Raw genomic sequence first — 17867 nt, 5'->3', positions numbered from 1 at the left:
TTAATGAACGAACACGAACAAAAAATCTCGTTCGGTAAGCATTCGTGAACAGTTCATGAACAAGCTTGTTCCTTAACGAACGAACACGAACAAGGCCATGTTCGTGTTCGTTCGGTTCGTTTACAGCCCTATAAATCATCATCATCACACTCAGTAAATCTCACGAATAGCCTTAGTTCTACCGCAGGTGTATCCGGATCGTAAACCATTGATTAACAACGCTCTAGATGCATGCTCACACCTTTGAAAGCATTGTTGAAAACCATTCAAAGAAGTTTGACAATTCTTTTAGTAACAAATAATATAAAAAATAATACTAGTATACAAACAATTATCCAAATTCAACCACAAAGATCTAAATTTATGCTTGTTTCTTCATGAAATTTTCAAAGCATCATAGCTTTAAACTCATCAAAGTTAAGCACCCCATCACCATTAATATCAAACTGCCTAATCATACCAACACACTCATCAACACTTGTCGACTCACCGAGTCGACTCAGCATCCGCTTCAAACTCTTTGGAGTGATGCAATCAGTTCCATCCATTTCATACATTCTAAAAGCCTTTTTCAAATCGTCAAGTTTCTCATCTTCCTTGTCACTTTCCACCAAACTAATAAAATCCTCAAATCCTAACTGTCCTTCACTTCCGTATATCGATTCCATCACAACTTGTACTTCTTCGATTAAAATTTCGTCGTGGTGAATCAACCCGACGCAGCGTTGCAACTCAGACAGAGAGATGATGCCATTGTGGTCTGCATCGAAGTGATCGAATACGCGTTTGTAATCGCTTGATTTGTTCATGGTGGAATAATAATAAATTGATAAATGATGAGGATGAAATTGAAGAGTTGAGTATGATGTTTATATAGGCATATATGGATTGTACGCGTGATTGCACCTAACTTTGGATTGTGCATGTTGCATGTTCGAAGTTGATGCTGAAACGAAACGAAATTGAAGTTGTGGATGAAATTTTCTAGCAAATATTACACGGAGTTTATGGCACGGTGATGAAGCTGCATGGAAAGTGGCAAAGTGCATAAGAGTTAAGACCATGATAAACTTTATTTATTTTTTATTTTTTTGAGATTTTTAAATGAAAAATAATTTAAGAACTTTAAAACTGTGTTATTTATTAACAAATGCCGAACCTGAAAACCTAGCGGTCAGAGGCGGAACCAGAGGGGGGTCAAGAGGGTCCGTTGACCCTCCGTTCACTGGAACTTTTTGAATTTTTATTTATAAATTTTGAGTTTTTGAAGAACAAACTTAGAGATGGACCCTCTAATTTGAACCAGTATACAATATAAGCTTATGATGACCCCCTAACTAAATTGTTCTGGTTCCGCCACTGCTAGCGGTCACAAACAAACAACAAGATTATATAATTATAAATTTACACCAAAAACATTTTTAAAACTTCATCATGTAGATCCACTGAATTCTAAAAAAAATAAGGGGTTAATTGATAAATTAGGGGGTTAATTAGACTTTGGTTTTTTTATTAAATTTTTGTATATATTTAATCACAGTTTTAACAAAGTTTAATAAAAAATATCTTTTATTTTTTAAACAAAAAACATTTTAAAACTTTATTATGTAGACCCCCTGAATTCTCAGAAAAAACAAAGGGTTAATTGATAAATCAGGGGGTTAATTAAACTTTTGTTTTTTTACAAGTTTTTGTATTCTTAAGAAAAAATATTTTTAACTTTATCATGCTGACCCCATGAATTCTAAAAAAAAAAACAAGGGGTTACTTTATAAATCATGGGTTTAATTAAACTTTGTTTTTTTTTATAAATTTTTGTATACATTTGATCATAGTTTTAACAAAGTTTAATAAAAGAATTCTTTTATTTTTTAAACAAACAAAAACATTTTTAAAACTTTATCATGTAGACCCCCTAAATTCTCAAAAAAAACAAGAGGTTAAGTGATAAGTTAGGGGGTTTATACGTCCCGTATAGACCTCCTGATTTGTCAATTAACCCCTTGTTTTTTTTTTTTTTTTTTTTTTTGAGAATTCAGGAGGTCTATACGATCCGTGTATGCCTATACGACCCGTATAGGTTCGGTCAAATAGACAAAATCTAACACATCAATCTTTATTGGAAATTGAAAAAACAATATGACCCGTATAGGCCTATACAACTCGTATTGAAGGTGTCGATTTAAGGTTCAGGTGTGCCAATAATATATATACTACCCCTTTTTTCTGAGAGAGGAAGGAATAGAGGGACTTTATCAAACTTTTCAGAGGAATGATCGAGATTTTTGCCTAAAAAACACACTAACTTTTTAAGGGGATTATACTTTTTAAGATTTAGATGATAAAAAACCATAAATTTTGTTATTTTTGGTACATACTACTCCACCTTCTCAAACATTAGGGTATATGATGTGGGGCGGTAAAGTTGTTCGGCACTGATCGGTGACCACCGCCAACATTTATACCGATCACGTGTTACCGAATTGGTAGCCAAAATTGGTGAAGGTTCACCGAATCAGGGGAGAGGGAGGGAAGGAGAGAGAGAGATGGGTGTGTGGTGGGGTCCATTAGGTAAAACACCGTCAACTTTTTTTAGCATTAGATAAACAATTGACATGGCGTCATGTGATTGGGTGAATTGAGAGTTTAACTATTCCATTAGATAACCACTCCCTTCACCCTTAAAATTTAAGAAAAAACCACAAATTTTGTAATTTTCATGATTCGTCTCTACTTTTTTTGTCGGAAGTGAATTGTCTATCTATATATATTCACAATCTTAGAAAAAAAAACTCATCTCAATAAGAAAACCATTCTTGCAATATAACTAAATAGGTTAACTATTATTATTATACTTTTTAAAGAGAACTATAAATAAAAAAAAGTTATGTTTTTCAAGACTATAAAAGTTAGAGGCGTTCAATACAAAATCATATTTAAGTAGAAAATGTGAGAATCTTGCAAACATTTGTATAAGTGAGGAAAAGAGACTATTACAAAATTGTATTACCGATCACATGTAACAGTTGTAAATGTCTACATGGTTCTTTATAATCCCTCTAAAACCTTATACATTAATTGTGTTCTATATTTGCAAATGAATTAATCACAAAGAAATGAAAGAATCAATAACTTCGTAAAATATTTACAAACAAATCATAAACCCATGAATTTTCAAAGCATCATAGCTTTAAACTCATCAAAGTTAAGCACTCCATCACCATTAAGATCAAACTGCCTAATCATACCAACACATTCATCAACGCTTGTCGACTCACCGAGTCGACTCAGCATCCGCTTCAAACTCTTTGGAGTGATGCAATCGGTTCCATCCATTTCATACATTCTGAAAGCCTTTTTCAAATCCTCAAGTTTCTCATCTTCCTTGTCACTTTCCACCAAACTAATAAAATCCTCAAATCCTAACTGTCCTTCACTTCCGTATAACGATTCCATCACAACCTGTACCTCTTCGATTGATATTTCGTCGTGGTGAATCAACCCGACGCAACGTTGCAACTCAGACGGAGAGATCATGCCATTGTGGTCTTCATCGAAGTGATCGAATACGCGTTTGTAACCGCTTGATTTGTTCATGGTGAAAGAATTGAATAACAATTTGATAAGTGATGATGATGAATTGAAGAGCTAAGAGTATGATGATGTTTATATAGGTATGGATTGTACGCGTGATTATACATAAGTTTGAATTATGCATGTTCGAAGTTGTTGCTGAAACAAAAGAAAACGAAATTGAAGTTGCGTGTGAAATTTTCTAGCAATTGTTACACGGAATATATGGCAAGCCAGGTGACGAAACTTCAATGAAATTGCCTCAGATGAAACTTTTGTTACAATGATGGTGACGTTTATGTTGTTAGATTTTTTAAATAAAATAAAGAATGAAAAAAAAAACGGAAGTGAATTTATATGGGTGACACTAAATATACCTTTGTACTAGTTATACCCCACTTTTCTCACATATTTACAGGTGAGACCCGCTACTTTTTCTCTTATAATGGGGCATAACTATTAAAGAGATGAGTACATTTAGATTAAGCCATTTTATGTGTAGTTTTAACAAATACAATTCCAAAATGAAATATTATTTTCTTAATTCAGTGAAATGTGAGCCGATTTATAAGACGTATTATGGTTCACCTCATCAATTGAATGAGGGCAGGGAACTTTATATATAATAAACATTACAACAATATTAGGGAAGTTAACAAAAATAAGAGATACATAAAATATTTACAAAGATTATCTAATACCCCCCTTCAATCGGAAAGGTGGCGGCCCAAGACGTAACATAGAACGAAACTTCTCAAAAAGAGGGCGCGGAAGACTCTTAGTGAAAATATCTGCCACCTGAAGATTGGTCGGAACAAACTTAGTATAGAGCTTCCCAGAATTAACAAGTTCCCTGATGAAGTGGTAGTCTAAGTCGATATGCTTTGCTCGCTTATGAGACACCGGATTTTGAGTCATAAATAAGGCACTTTTGTTATCACAAAGCAGCGTAGGTCTGTCGGGTGGTAATGCATGAAGCTCTTGCAGAAGATGAGTAATCCAGACAATCTCTGCAGCTGTGTTAGCCATGGCCCGATATTCTGATTCACAACTTGAACGAGAGACAGTGGGCTGTTTCTTTGCACTCCAGGACACCAAATTACCACCAAGAAAAATAGAGTAACCATATGTAGACCTTCTGGTTTCCAAGCAGCGAGCCCAATCAGCATCAGAATAACCAAGAATAGAACTAGTATGAGGCCGACTGTAGGTAAGACCAAAGGAAAGAGTACCTTTGACATAACGCAAGATGCGTTTAACAGCCTGAAAGTGATCAAGTGTGGGAGCATGAAGAAACTGAGACACTTGATTGACAGCATATGACAAGTCAGGACGAGTGATCGTCAAGTACTGTAAGGCACCTACCAAGGATCGATAGGAAGTAGGATCGGAGCATGGTGTGCCGTCAGTGGTAAACGACTCATGAGAGACCAAGGGTGTGCTAACCGGTTTGGCATCTAAAAGATCAGCACGTTGAAGAATATCTTGTGCATATTTGGATTGAGTGAGGAATAAACCAGTGTCAGTATACGCAACCTCAAGACCCAAAAAATAATTTAGATCACCCAGATCTTTGATGGCAAACTCATGATTGAGACGAGAAATAAACGTATGAATAGCATCTTCATTATTGCCTGTAAGAATCAAATCATCAACGTAGACAAGCAAGTACATAAGACACTGACCTCGTTTAAAAATAAACAAGGAGGTATCGGCCCTGCTACAGATAAAGCCATAGGATATCAAGAAACTGCTGAGTCGTTGAAACCAAGCTCGCGGAGCCTGTTTAAGACCATACAAGGCCTTAGAAAGACGACATACATGATTGGGAAAGCGTTCATCCGTAAAGCCTGGTGGTTGCTCCATAAAAACCGTTTCACTCAGATTGCCATTTAAGAAGGCGTTTTTAACATCCAACTGATGCAGTTTCCAAGAATTCAAAACTGCCAGAGATAAAACAATACGAACAGTAGACGCCTTAACCACAGGACTGAAGGTATGAGAATAATCCAAACCAGGAATCTGAGTATAACCTTGTGCCACTAACCGAGCCTTATACCGTTCGATAGAGCCATCGGAATGGTATTTAATACGATAAACCCATTTGGAACCAACAACATTAGCAGATGATGGACGAGGCACAAGAGTCCAAGTCCGATTCTGATGAAGGGCATCTAATTCTTCATGCATAGCTGCCATCCACTTAGGATCTTTGGCAGCAGATTTAAACCCACGTGGTTCTTTTGCGGAAGAGAGAGCAGCGTGAAGAGCATGAGTAGTAAGAGAAGCCAAATCGGCTCGATGCTTAGGTTTAAAAATACCTGCTTTAGAGCGAGTTTGCATGGGATGAGAAGACTGAGGAGCATCAGCGATAGTAGGAGCAAGTGGAACTGATGAAGAAGGAGCGACAATAGGAGCTGAGTTGGCTGATGACTGAGCCGAGGTAACATGATCAGACGAAGAAGGAGATGAAGCCGAATCCGATGGAGATTGGGCCGTATCCGAAGAAGAGTGAGCCGAATCTGAAGAAGTGTGGGCCGAAGGAGTCTGAGTCGTAGATGACGGATTTGTATCAGAAGTGTGCTGAACCGAGTCTTGAGGAATCGGATGATGAGCCATAAGTGGCTCATGCAAGCAGCAGGTGGGTACAACATCCGAGCTCGGAACCGCAGAAACATGCTCGGTAGGAGAAGAATCAACAAAATAAGAAGATTCTTCAAGAAAACTTGTAAGAGGTAGTGATGATAGGGCGGTGGAGCTAGAGGTTCCCTGAAAAGGAAAGACAGACTCGTTGAAACGTGCATGGCGAGAAATAAAAATCCGCGAAGTAGATGGATCAAGGCACCGATATCCTTTATGTTGAGTGCTATAACCAATAAATACACAAGCAAGACTACGCGGCTCAAGCTTGTGCTTCGTGTAGTCACGAAGATAAGGAAAAACTTGACAACCATAAGTTCGAAAATTAGAATATTGAGGATGATCATGAAACAGCAATTGATACGGAGACTTGTCACCCAACAGAGGAGTAGGCAGACGATTAATAATATATGCTGCAGAAGTAAAAGCATCCACCCAATAAGTAGCAGGAATATGAGCATTAAATAGCATAGCCAAACCGGTTTCAACAATATGACGATGTTTCCGTTCTGCACGTCCGTTTTGTTGAGGCGTATACGGACATGAAAGACGGTGAAAGGTGCCGTTCTCCTCAAGAATTTTTCGAACTGTATGATTGACAAACTCAGTACCACCATCACTTTGAAATACTTTCACCTTTCTTGAACATTGGGTTTGAACAAGACGGAGAAACACAGGTAAAACTGTGTAGAATCCTGTTTTCGTTTTCAAAGGATATAACCATGTAAACCTGGAATAATCATCAATAAAAGCAACATAGTAACGAAACCCATCTTTAGAACACACAGGTGAAGGACCCCACAAATCACAATGTATTAAATCCAAAGGGTGAGAAGCACGTTTTAAATTCAAATCAAAAGATAAACGCTGTCCTTTAGCAAGTTGACAAGGAGTACATATAGTCGGTTTAGGTAACAAAGAAGTAACAGATAAAACCCCTAACTTATTCAAAAGAGAAATAATATTAAAAGAAACATGTCCTAAGCGAGCATGCCACAACTCGTAGGAGGCTTTATTGGAACTTCTTGTGGTAGCAACAAAAGCTTGTGGAGAATTCTTCAGCACATATAATCCATCAACACATGATCCTTCAGCGAGAACCTGCTTGCTTAGCCGATCCTGAATATGAAAATAAGTATCGGAAAATAAAACATCAACTGGATGATCTTTGGTTAACCGACTAATAGATAAAAGTTTCTTAGTGAGACCAGGAACAACAAGAACGTTACGTAGTTTAAGATTGTTAGCAATAGTAGATGTTCCTGTATGAGAAATAGACAACGTCTTACCATCACCAAAAACGACACGATGATTACCTTTATAAGGGGTCGGGTTTTGAACCGAATCAGTGGGTGGGACCATATAGTCTGTGGATCCAGAGTCCGCACCCCAATCCGGAGAATCCTCAGTCACATGACATCTAGCATGAAAAGCCTTTGCAAGAGATTCATCAGTTGAAGCATTAGAGGCGAAGGTAGCAAGTTGTGGACAAACATTAGCATAATGACCATTTGTACGACACAATTGGCAGTGTGGGGTTCGACGGCTTTGACTAGTATTGGAACCGCGACCACGACCGGCTGAATAACCACGGCCACGAGAGGAGCCACGGCCCCGCCCGCGGGTTTGTTGCGCTGTGAAGGCAACGGGTGGTGTATCACCACCGTGCACAGACTGAAGAAATAACTCCTGACTTTCGGTTTGAGCCACAAGATCCCGAAAGCTTAAGGTTTTGCCAGAAGTACGTATCGCAGTGGAGTAGACTTCAAAAGATGGACCAAGGCCACAGAGATACCAGTGAAGCCGATCCATCTCAGAGACCGGATGGCCGATAGCTGCAAGCTGATCACAAAGGGATTTAAACTTGCGAGAATAATCAGAAACAGAGGATGTACCTTTCTTGAGAAGACGCAGAGAATCACGTAAAGAATGTATGCGTTCAACGGACGCATTACTGTAGGCATGCTCTAGGGCAGTCCAGATATCTTGAGCAGTTTTGAGGCCAAGAACTTCAGCAGCCGCTTCCTCGGTGAGGGAAGATTTGATAAATAAAACAGCCTTCTGATCATTATCGGACCAAGTAACAGCATCTGGGTTGGGGACAGACTTTTCGGAGACTGTAATGGTCGCCGAAGGTGGAGTAGCCGAACCAGAAACATGGTCGGACAGCTTGTGAAGGGATAAAACCAGGAGCATTTGCTCGCGCCAGACAAGGTAATTGCTGGAAGAGAGTTTCATATGCATCATATGTGAGAAAGCATGCATAGAGAAAGGGGTTTCGGAAGAGGAGGAGGAACCAGCCATGGAGGGCGATGGTCCCAGAATCGGAACAGAAAAAGAACGAGGAAGAAGGGGGACGGCAAAGAAATTAGGGTTTAGAGAATGGCTGATACCATATAAGACGTATTATGGTTCACCTCATCAATTGAATGAGGGCAGGGAACTTTATATATAATAAACATTACAACAATATTAGGGAAGTTAACAAAAATAAGAGATACATAAAATATTTACAAAGATTATCTAATACGATTACTTCATAGTTATTATGTTTGATTGCCAAGTTTTTATCAACAACCTCTTAGAAGCTTCACAAGTGGACACTCCAACGATCAAATCAGTATACATATACAGATATGTAAGTTGTGCGTAGAGATGGAAAAATGTTATTAGAGGCTTCTAGAGATGGTAGGTTTCGGCCAGCTGGCATGTTAAAAGGGGTGTAAAAGACTTCCGTGAACTATTCGTGATCGTCTTTATTGAGAGCCTGAATCGAGTCGAGCTTAAACGAGATCAAACCAACCAGTAAACGTGTTTTATAAACGAAATTGAATCCGAGCTTCCTAAATTGTACTTGGCCAGGCTTGCGAGCCTAAACGAGTCCAGTATATAAAAACGTATAACTATATATGTATATAAATGAATAAATAAATAAATAACAAAAGATTCGAGAATGAAGCAAGCTCGAGTCTTGGGTATAGAGCTTGAGCTAAGTTTTGTTAAGTTAAACGAGAGAACTCAAGCTAAGGCATGGAAAGATAGGAGAGAGTTCAGTGTGGGTTGAGTCATTGAGTGCTTTCTCGAAGATAGTTATAGATTTAACCATATTGCGTCCGTATAAAGTGGGCCGAACCCACTAGTCTAGGCCTAGAATGAAAGTGAACCATTTACACCTAGAGCACCGCAGTCGGATACCTCCCACGTACCGACATAACAACACTCTCCGGAAGTGCCCCATAGAACCCCTCCCCCCCCCCCCCCCTCATCCTCTTACAAAAAACAACGATGTCCGTGGGGACGGACCCATATCTCCCCCCTCTCTTCAACATATATGGCGGCCCCCTTTTTTTTCCTCCACGTCAAAGTTTTTAAGGGTCGATGGACTCAATTAGATACGCTCTAGAAAATGTTTAATAATTCATGTACATTATTCGATAAAATAAAAACCAGAGAAATGAAGTAATAATATGTTAATATTATCAACCTGTGATAAGAAAAACTGTCACTACGTGCATTCTACATGGATCAATTACTACCACTTGAAAATCTTCTTTGAATAGAAAGATGAGAGAAACATATGACCCAGAATATTTAATTATACAACATACATGATGTCATATAATCAACTTGCAAGAATAGAACCAAAAGAAGTTACAACTGAACTCGGTCTTTCGTAAATTCTGTACCTCTTTTCGATAAAAAAAAATTAGAGAATTTTCAATCACCAAACATATACTTTTATTTTACATCAATAGAAAAGAAATTACATAATTACCAAAATCAACTAAACTTACTCATCCTTTTTAACAAAAACAAACATAGGTCAATGACATTTGGCTTATGTTCTAAGCTTTTCAAGACTCTCGGAGATTGTTTTCATTCGTGGTCGAATTTCCGGGTCTTGTTCGGTACACGCGAGAGCTAAGTGAAACACTGCTAACACTTCTTTTTTCGCGTGTACCTCTTGAAGCAACATTGGGTCCACCATATCCGATAATGGGGTTTCCTCCTTGAACGCCTTACGGACCCACTTAACTAGATCCGGGATCTCAGCCGAAGTCGAGGTTGTTGGAGATGAAAGCTCCGGTGACTTTCCCGTTAGCAATTCAAGTAAAACTAAACCAAAAGAATACACATCCCATTTTTGTGTAGGCTGGTTGGATGACACCCGGGCTTCGGGTGCTCGGTAGTTGTTGACTTTTTTGGTTTGCGTTGGTTGTAAGTACGAAAGCCCCCCGCCCATAAAGCCACCAGAGCACGACGTGTCATATCCTGTGATGTTAATAAGGCGGTTCAAACCAAAGTCAGATATGTACGGTTGATGCTCGTTATCTAGGAGAATGTTTGACGGTTTGATGTCTCCGTGAACAAATTTTCGAGGACTACATTCATGTAGATACGCTAAGCCTCTTGCGGTACCTTTGGTGATCTTTAGCCTCGTTGCCCACGTAAGCACCGTAGATGTTCGACCGCGTAGTGCTGATGCCAAATTACCATTCGAAATAAAATCACTAATAAGTAGTTTCTCATCAGGCGCCCAATAATAAGCTCGCAATTTCACTACATTCGGATGCTTCACCCTCCCGACCGCATGAACCTCCGCCACAAACTCTTTATACCGCTGCTCACCACCCTCGCCCAACCGCCTCACCGCCACCGGAATTCCATTCCCTAACACAACTTTATACACGATCCCCAACCCGCTCTTCCCCAACACATAAGCCGAAGCTCTCAACAACTCATCCAACTCGATACTAAACCCTTTATCAATAGCAACAAGTCCTCCCTCTTCGCCGCCACCGCCACTAACCGCGTCACCCTTCTCCGACTCCACCTCGGAATCCGTGTCCGGAAATCCACTCACACAAGGCAAGGAACATAATTTGGATTTTTGGTTCCCTCCAAATCTAACTTTACACACACAACTACAACCATTTAAATCTTTTTTCCTCCAATATAAATAAACAATAAATAATCCAATTAACGCCACTGCAAATGCATCCGCCACGGAAATCAACACAATCAACCCCGCCGTCAACCCCTTTTTCCGGCCATCATCTCCGGTCACCGGAAAACTCTTCGCCGGAAAATTCACCGACTTATTCCCACCGCATGTTTTCTGCAACGGTAACCCGCAAAGCGAAGGATTGTTTAAAAACGACGTTGGACCTTGATTCGTAAACGACCCCGTTTGTGGGATTTCTCCGGTGAAATTATTATGCCGGAGATCAAAACTAACGGTCAACGGTAAATCACCCAAAGATTCCGGCAGCTTCCCGCCAAAATTATTTGAAGAGATATTTAAAGTTTTGGATAGCGATTTCAATTGCCCGATATCGTACGGCAATGATCCGGTGAACGAATTCGAAGAGAGATCAAGTTGAACTAAATTGGCCAAATTGGGAAATATACCGGCCGGAATTTCGCCGGAGAATTTATTTCCGGCGAGAATTAGCCGTTGTAACTCCCGACAGTTTCCTAGAAACTTCTGAATGGTTCCAGAGAGAGAATTGTGCGATAAATCTATGTTTTGGAGACGAGGGGGGTTGCAAATGGTCGCCGGAAGTTCGCCGGAGAGATTGTTGCCGGAGAGGAAAACGCTGTGAAGCGATGTCGCATTGAAGATTTGGTCAGGAATCGGGCCGTGGAAGTTGTTGTTGTGGAGGTTGAGTCGCCGGAGATAGATTAAGTTGCCGAGTTCCGACGGAATGTATCCCCGGAGATTTTTTCCGGTGAGGGAAATTCCGACGACGGATGGGTCGGAGACGCCAGAAATGTTGGCGCACGTGACTCCGGTCCAGTGACACGGGGTGGTGTCGTTGTCGGTCCAGTCGGAAAGCGCGGTGGGGTCGGAGTCGACAACGGCGGATTTTAGAGAGAGGAGAGAGAGGCCATCGGAGGTGATGGCAAAAGCATGATTAAGAAAAAAGAAAATGATATAAAAAGTGATATAAAGGTTCAACATGGTGAGAGCTTGTAAAAGACAATTTTTAAGATTTTTTGTTGAAGTGTGTGATTGGGTATTATATGTGGTGGTGGTGGTGATGGTGGTGGTGGGTGGCGTGATGGTGGAGGAAGGTGGTGGTATTTATGAGAAATGGACAATGAGAAGTGAATGGGTTGGGTCCTACCCACATTGATTCCTAGAAGTAGAAGGAAAGCAATGTGATCTTTTCATTTGTTTTGTTTCTACTCATGAGTGTTTTTGTTTTTTTTAACAGTCAGTCACATGTTATAAGACATTATAGAGAAAGAGAACATATAGTTTTAAGGGAGTTGAAAACAAAAACATATAGTTTTAAGGGAGTTGAAAACAAAAACATATAATTTAAGACTACATGGTATGGTGATGGACCATCCTTGGAGGATGATCCGCCACGTAGGCGACACATCATAGTCCTCCCAAGGATGGATAATCCTCCAAAACTAGGGGGCATGGGAGGATGGTCCTAGTCATCATCCTCCACCACTTTTATATTTTTTTTACTTTTTTTAATCTTCAACTTTTTTAAACATTTAACAAATAAAGTAATAAATTATTTTCATTAATATTAAAAAACATTACATAAACTTAAAAAAAAATTAAACTTAAAAAAAATAAACTAAAAAAAACATAAAATGAAAAACCGAAAGTTAAAAAAAAAACATAAACTTAAAAACTTAAAAAAAATATCCTAACATACTAAAATAAGCTACTAGTCGTCGTCTTCCATGTGGTGGGCGGGTTCGTTTTCAGCGTTGTTCCAAATATGCTCCACCAAGTCCGCTTGTAGGTTGTGATGTGTGAACTCGTTACGTAGAGCGAAGGCGTTCAAATCTTGTTGTTCCTCACTAACTGGAACAGAATTTCCAGTAGACGCGTTTTCGTCGTAATCGCATATCGCTCTCCCTTCGTCTTCAATGATCATGTTATGAAGGATGATACAAGCGTACATAATGTGTCGTAACCTCCTTGGTGTTTGCGAACGTGCTGGAATAGAAATGATGTGCCATTTTTTTTGTAGAACACCAAAAGCTCGTTCAATATCTTTTCTTGCGCCCTCCTGAAACTTTGCAAATTTTTTCCTTTTGTCGTCGGTCGGGTGCGGGACAGTTTTAACAATTGTCGAGTACGTTGGGTATATCCCATCGCTAGGTAGTAACCTCGCCTGTACTCCACCCCTGAAACCGTAAAGCTTGTGTCTGGACCTGTACCCGCCACTACATCATCAAAAATCTGGGACTGGTATATGATGTTGAGGTCGTTGAGTGAACCGGGTAGACCAAAAAAAGCATGCCATATCCAGAGATCCTGTGACGCAACAGCCTCTAAAATGATAGTCGGATGTCCCTGATCTCCCCTAGTATACTGACCTTGCCATGCAACCGGGCAACTCTGCCACTGCCAGTGCATGCAATCAATGCTCCCGAGCATTCCTGGGAAACCATGTCTCTGTTCGTGTGCCTGATATAATTTTTGTACGTCGCTTGCGTTCGGTTTCCGCAGGTATCGCTTGCTATACAATTTGACAACCCATTGGCAAAACTTGTACAAACAACGACGTGCGGTTCTGTCAGACATCCTAATGTACTCGTCTAATGCATCTGGTGCGTAACCGTACGCAAGTTGGCGAATGGCCGATGTACATTTTTGTAAATTGCTGAACCCCCTTTGCCCTCTAGCATCGTTTCGCAATGTAAAAAACGGATCAGACTGTGCCATGTCGCCTGCAATACGTAAGAACAGTTGACGACTCATACGGAAACGACGTCGAAAAATCTCGGCTGGGTACACGGGTTCGTCGGCAAAATAATCGGCAACTAGTTTATCGTGGCCGGCTATAAATTTAGAACAAAAAAAAATGAAACTAATTAAAACATACATTTTAAAATCTACATAAAACAAAAGGAAAAAAAAAATTAAAATACCTTCTTGGTCTCGATTATATTTTGCTCGTCTGGTTAGCGGTTGGGACGACCCTTCAGCGGCCGACATGAACACTTGAGCCGCGTTCATAATCATGTTGTGCATAATAACATCCTCTTCCGAAGATGATGAATACCACTCGGACGAAGACGATGAAGACATTGATGAAATTGAGGAAATTGAAGAAACGGGTGAAGCCATGATAATTTTTTAGCGAGAAATGGTGTGGAAGCGGGTAAAAATTGATGCAAAATATGAGGACTTTTTATAAAAAGAGATGAGTGGTTTATAAAATGTGAGAGAGATGGGGTGGTAGTGGGTGAAAAGTGGTGAAAATAGGGGTTAAGGATGTGAGTATTTATAAAAATGGAAGTGAAATGGGTGTTTTTTTGAAATATAGCCGTTAGGTTTTTTTTTTTATTAATATTTCAAACGGTCAAAAGTGGGTGGGCCCACATAATTTGCTTCGTCTCCAACGTCCATTTTCAGACGGAGAGGACGGCGACGTATGGGGGCGGCACGGTGTTTGGACCGTCGCCGACCCGCGACGGGCCGGGGCCGACCCCCATACCGTATAGCCTAAGGGAGTTGAAAAACAAAATTAACTGGAAGACAAAACCTCGGATTCAAACCTGAATGTCAGTAAATTATGTATTTTTGAGATAACTAAAGTACTTGTAGCGTAATTATATCAAGGCGTATTGATAGGTTAACATTGGACACTAGATTGGGTGAATGTTCAAGTCTCATGTTGAACAAATGTGTAATTTTAGAGTTTAAATTAAAGTGTGTATTTAAGCGTTTGTATATATAAATATTTTAAATTTGTAATACGTAAAATATGCAATCTTAATTAAGGTATTATATATTTTTTGTAATCTTATGATTAATTTAACGTTATTAGCATTATATAGTTTACCATAATTCTTTGAATTTTATTTTACGTATAATATGCAACCTTAAAAAATTGTATATATTGCATTTCTTTCTTAGAAAATTTCCCATGTATATTATTGTTCTCCAAGTCCATGTTAGTTTAATATGTACAAGTGGTGTACCGTGTATAAAAATATATAATATAATTATATCCCAAAATCAAAAGTATCATAAAATTGTACCTCTGTAGCATGGATACATGAAACAATTATATGTACCATTAGATTGTGCATGTTTTTTACATATCCACTTTCATGTATCATTACACTATAAATTGAATTTTACAAACTTTTTTACATGTTTATTTTATTTTCTGTATACATTGAAAGCTGCTATTCATTACATGGATTAAAAAAATGATAAATATAGTGTATATATAACTTACAAACCTTACCTACTTGGTTCGTGACAATTAAAATAATTACATATATAGACAAACTTGTTACTCTTTTTAAAAGAGTAACAAGTTTGTGTGTTTGTAAAATTCAAGTTAGTTGCAATGATACGCGATGTACTCAAAATCATTTTACGTATTTCATCATGATAAGAAAATTAAAACGGATCACTCCATGACAATATACTCAATAATAATTGTTGCAGCTATTTTATGTAAATCAATTCTCATTAATTTACTGTACTTGCATTGATTAATTAAGTAAGTTTTCGATCACATAAATATCAACCGTTGGTTTGCATGTTATCGCACATGCACGATATTAATATTAATAATTGGCACGTAATTAAGTAATTTTGATGACATAGTCTTTATGTTTGTTTTTTTAAAACCGACAACATAAATTTTATTAAAACTAGCGATGCCCTAGACACCAAAGATTACACAAAAACAAAAGAGACATTACACCATATGAACAGAATTAAATGTAGTAAAAAAAGCAAATCCGCTCCAATTTTTGTGTCATAGACGCCTCCTTCGACCTATTTTTAACCCCAAAAGTAACCCAGTGACTTCACCTCCTCCAACATACATATACATAAACATTGGCTAATAGAAGATATTATGATCATTTATAGGATGAGGGATTAAAGTTTTCAATTTAACATTTGCTAGAGATGAATATTTGTGATTATAAAACGAGTAAGTAAATAAGTATAGAAAAACTTTTAAGAACATAATATTTTTTTTAACTTCACTCTCTCATTAATGATCACAAGATTTTACAACGAAGAATGACTGATCTAATAACATTAATCCTATACCTACAATTATCAACACCGGAAGAATCCAGGGTGATGTCGTTTACAAACTCATGACAACTTTTAGGGTTTCACTAGCTAGACACATCATTCTCACATTCTCTATGGTGAAAAATAATATTTAAAGACTCCAACTACAATTCTTATCAATAGAGTGTGGGTTGTGGCACCCGTTAGCGCTACTGTGAGCCACGTACAGGGGCGCAGTTTAGTGTATGTTCGGGGGGCGTCTGCCCCCCCCCCCTCCCGAACTTTTCGATGTGTAGTGTTATGAATAGTACTTTCGTATAGGTATATACGTTGCCCCCCCCCCCCGGCTTCGGAAAAATTGGGGGGGGGGGATGGCTTCGCCAATGGCCACGTAGGCAGCCAAGTGGCTCGCGAGCACCGCAATGGGGTGCCGCAAGCGGTCACGCGTGAGCGGCGGGGTGAGCATGGTCGCTTGGGTGAGTGGTTGTTTTGGGAGTGTTTGGGGGTGTAGTAGGTTAACCACAACAGGCTCAAGTGAAGGGAAGCGCGAGTGGAAAAGGTGATAAGTCGACGTCTAGTCAGTGCCATGTGTCACAATATTAGAGGATGAATCCGGGTTACCAAGTGAGCCACAATAAGTAGTCTTAGAAAAGTAAATATCTAATTCAATTAATTTAAACTTGAAAATTTATTGTTTCAAAGTTTATTTTCTTAAAGTTAAATATTCTAAACTTTAGTATTTAACTTCTTTAAGGCTTCATCATGTTTATGAATACACTATTAAAGCTCATTAACATGGTCGCCATTTATTTGCTCATTATCAAACTTGTTAGTGGTCGCACAATCGTATCTTTATCAACTTTTTTAACGGCCAATTAAATTATCGGATAAACATTTTATAATGTTTTCAATTGTGCAAATACATTCTCTTCTCTATAATGGTCAGAGTTTAATGCATACCTAAGCCATCAGTTTCAGGGAAAACCCGCTCACCCGAAGCCAACTGTGGTAAAACCAGGTTTGACTCGGTTTCGAACTGGCGACCTCCAGAGAGGCATACTTCTAAACTTCATTGCCACCACTAATGTCCTTCAAAGTGATGCTAGTGGAAGTTGAACTTGGAACCTCAAGGAGAGAAAACTAACCAGTAGACCAACTTGTCAAGACATTATAGTTATGGTATTAAACACTATAATTTTCGGTATGGTGGTGGTAGTAAAAGGTGGAGGTGGTGATGGTGGTGAAGGGTGGGGAAGATGAAATGGTGGGGTGGATGGTGGGTCTCATATGAATATTTAAACATTAATTATATGCATTTGTTTTGTAACAACTAGCCTATTAACATTATAGATATACGAAAGAAAGATTGGGGAGATTGATATATCTTATTGATGTGTAAAACGGATTACATATGCCTCTATTTATAGGCTTACAAGAATGGGGGTTAAGTATATGGAGAGTCATAAGAAAAGTGGATAGTCACACAATTAATACATAATAATTCATAACACTCCCCCCTTGACTATCCATGTGACAAAATAATAAATTATTCTTATAATACGCTTGGTGATGCTGCCTCGTTAAAAACCTTGCCAGGAAAACCCAGTGGGATAAAACCATAACTAAG

The 17867-nt window shown here is 38.9% G+C and overlaps 4 protein-coding genes across 4 annotated transcripts; all 4 read right to left on the bottom strand.

Moving 5' to 3' along the window:
• Positions 1-304: 304 nt before the first annotated feature.
• Positions 305-858, bottom strand: LOC110896757 (probable calcium-binding protein CML40). Its single transcript, XM_022143896.2, has one exon. The coding sequence runs from the start codon at positions 807-809 to the stop codon at positions 387-389; it is 423 nt and encodes a 140-aa protein (XP_021999588.1). The 5' UTR covers positions 810-858; the 3' UTR covers positions 305-386.
• A 2212-nt stretch (positions 859-3070) lies between these two features.
• LOC110895124 (putative calcium-binding protein CML23) lies at positions 3071-3688 on the bottom strand. Its single transcript, XM_022142407.2, has one exon. It carries the CDS (start codon positions 3595-3597, stop codon positions 3175-3177), a length of 423 nt encoding a protein of 140 aa, XP_021998099.1. The 5' UTR covers positions 3598-3688; the 3' UTR covers positions 3071-3174.
• Positions 3689-9902: 6214 nt separating this feature from the next.
• LOC110895125 (receptor protein kinase-like protein ZAR1) lies at positions 9903-12418 on the bottom strand. The gene has a single exon (XM_022142408.2). The coding sequence runs from the start codon at positions 12176-12178 to the stop codon at positions 10052-10054; it is 2127 nt and encodes a 708-aa protein (XP_021998100.1). The 5' UTR covers positions 12179-12418; the 3' UTR covers positions 9903-10051.
• LOC110892976 lies at positions 12341-14352 on the bottom strand. The gene is made up of 3 exons (XM_035981279.1): positions 14122-14352; positions 13567-14031; positions 12341-12402 (listed from the first exon to the last, which is right to left on the bottom strand). The coding sequence occupies exons 1-3, from the start codon at positions 14318-14320 to the stop codon at positions 12341-12343; spliced, it is 726 nt and encodes a 241-aa protein (XP_035837172.1). The 5' UTR covers positions 14321-14352.
• Positions 14353-17867: the final 3515 nt, after the last annotated feature.

This window comes from Helianthus annuus, chromosome 12, assembly GCF_002127325.2.
Source record: "Helianthus annuus cultivar XRQ/B chromosome 12, HanXRQr2.0-SUNRISE, whole genome shotgun sequence".
Lineage (NCBI taxonomy): Eukaryota > Viridiplantae > Streptophyta > Magnoliopsida > Asterales > Asteraceae > Helianthus > Helianthus annuus.
Note: the sequence above shows the minus strand (reverse complement) of the source record. Positions and strands in the feature narration are given on the sequence as shown.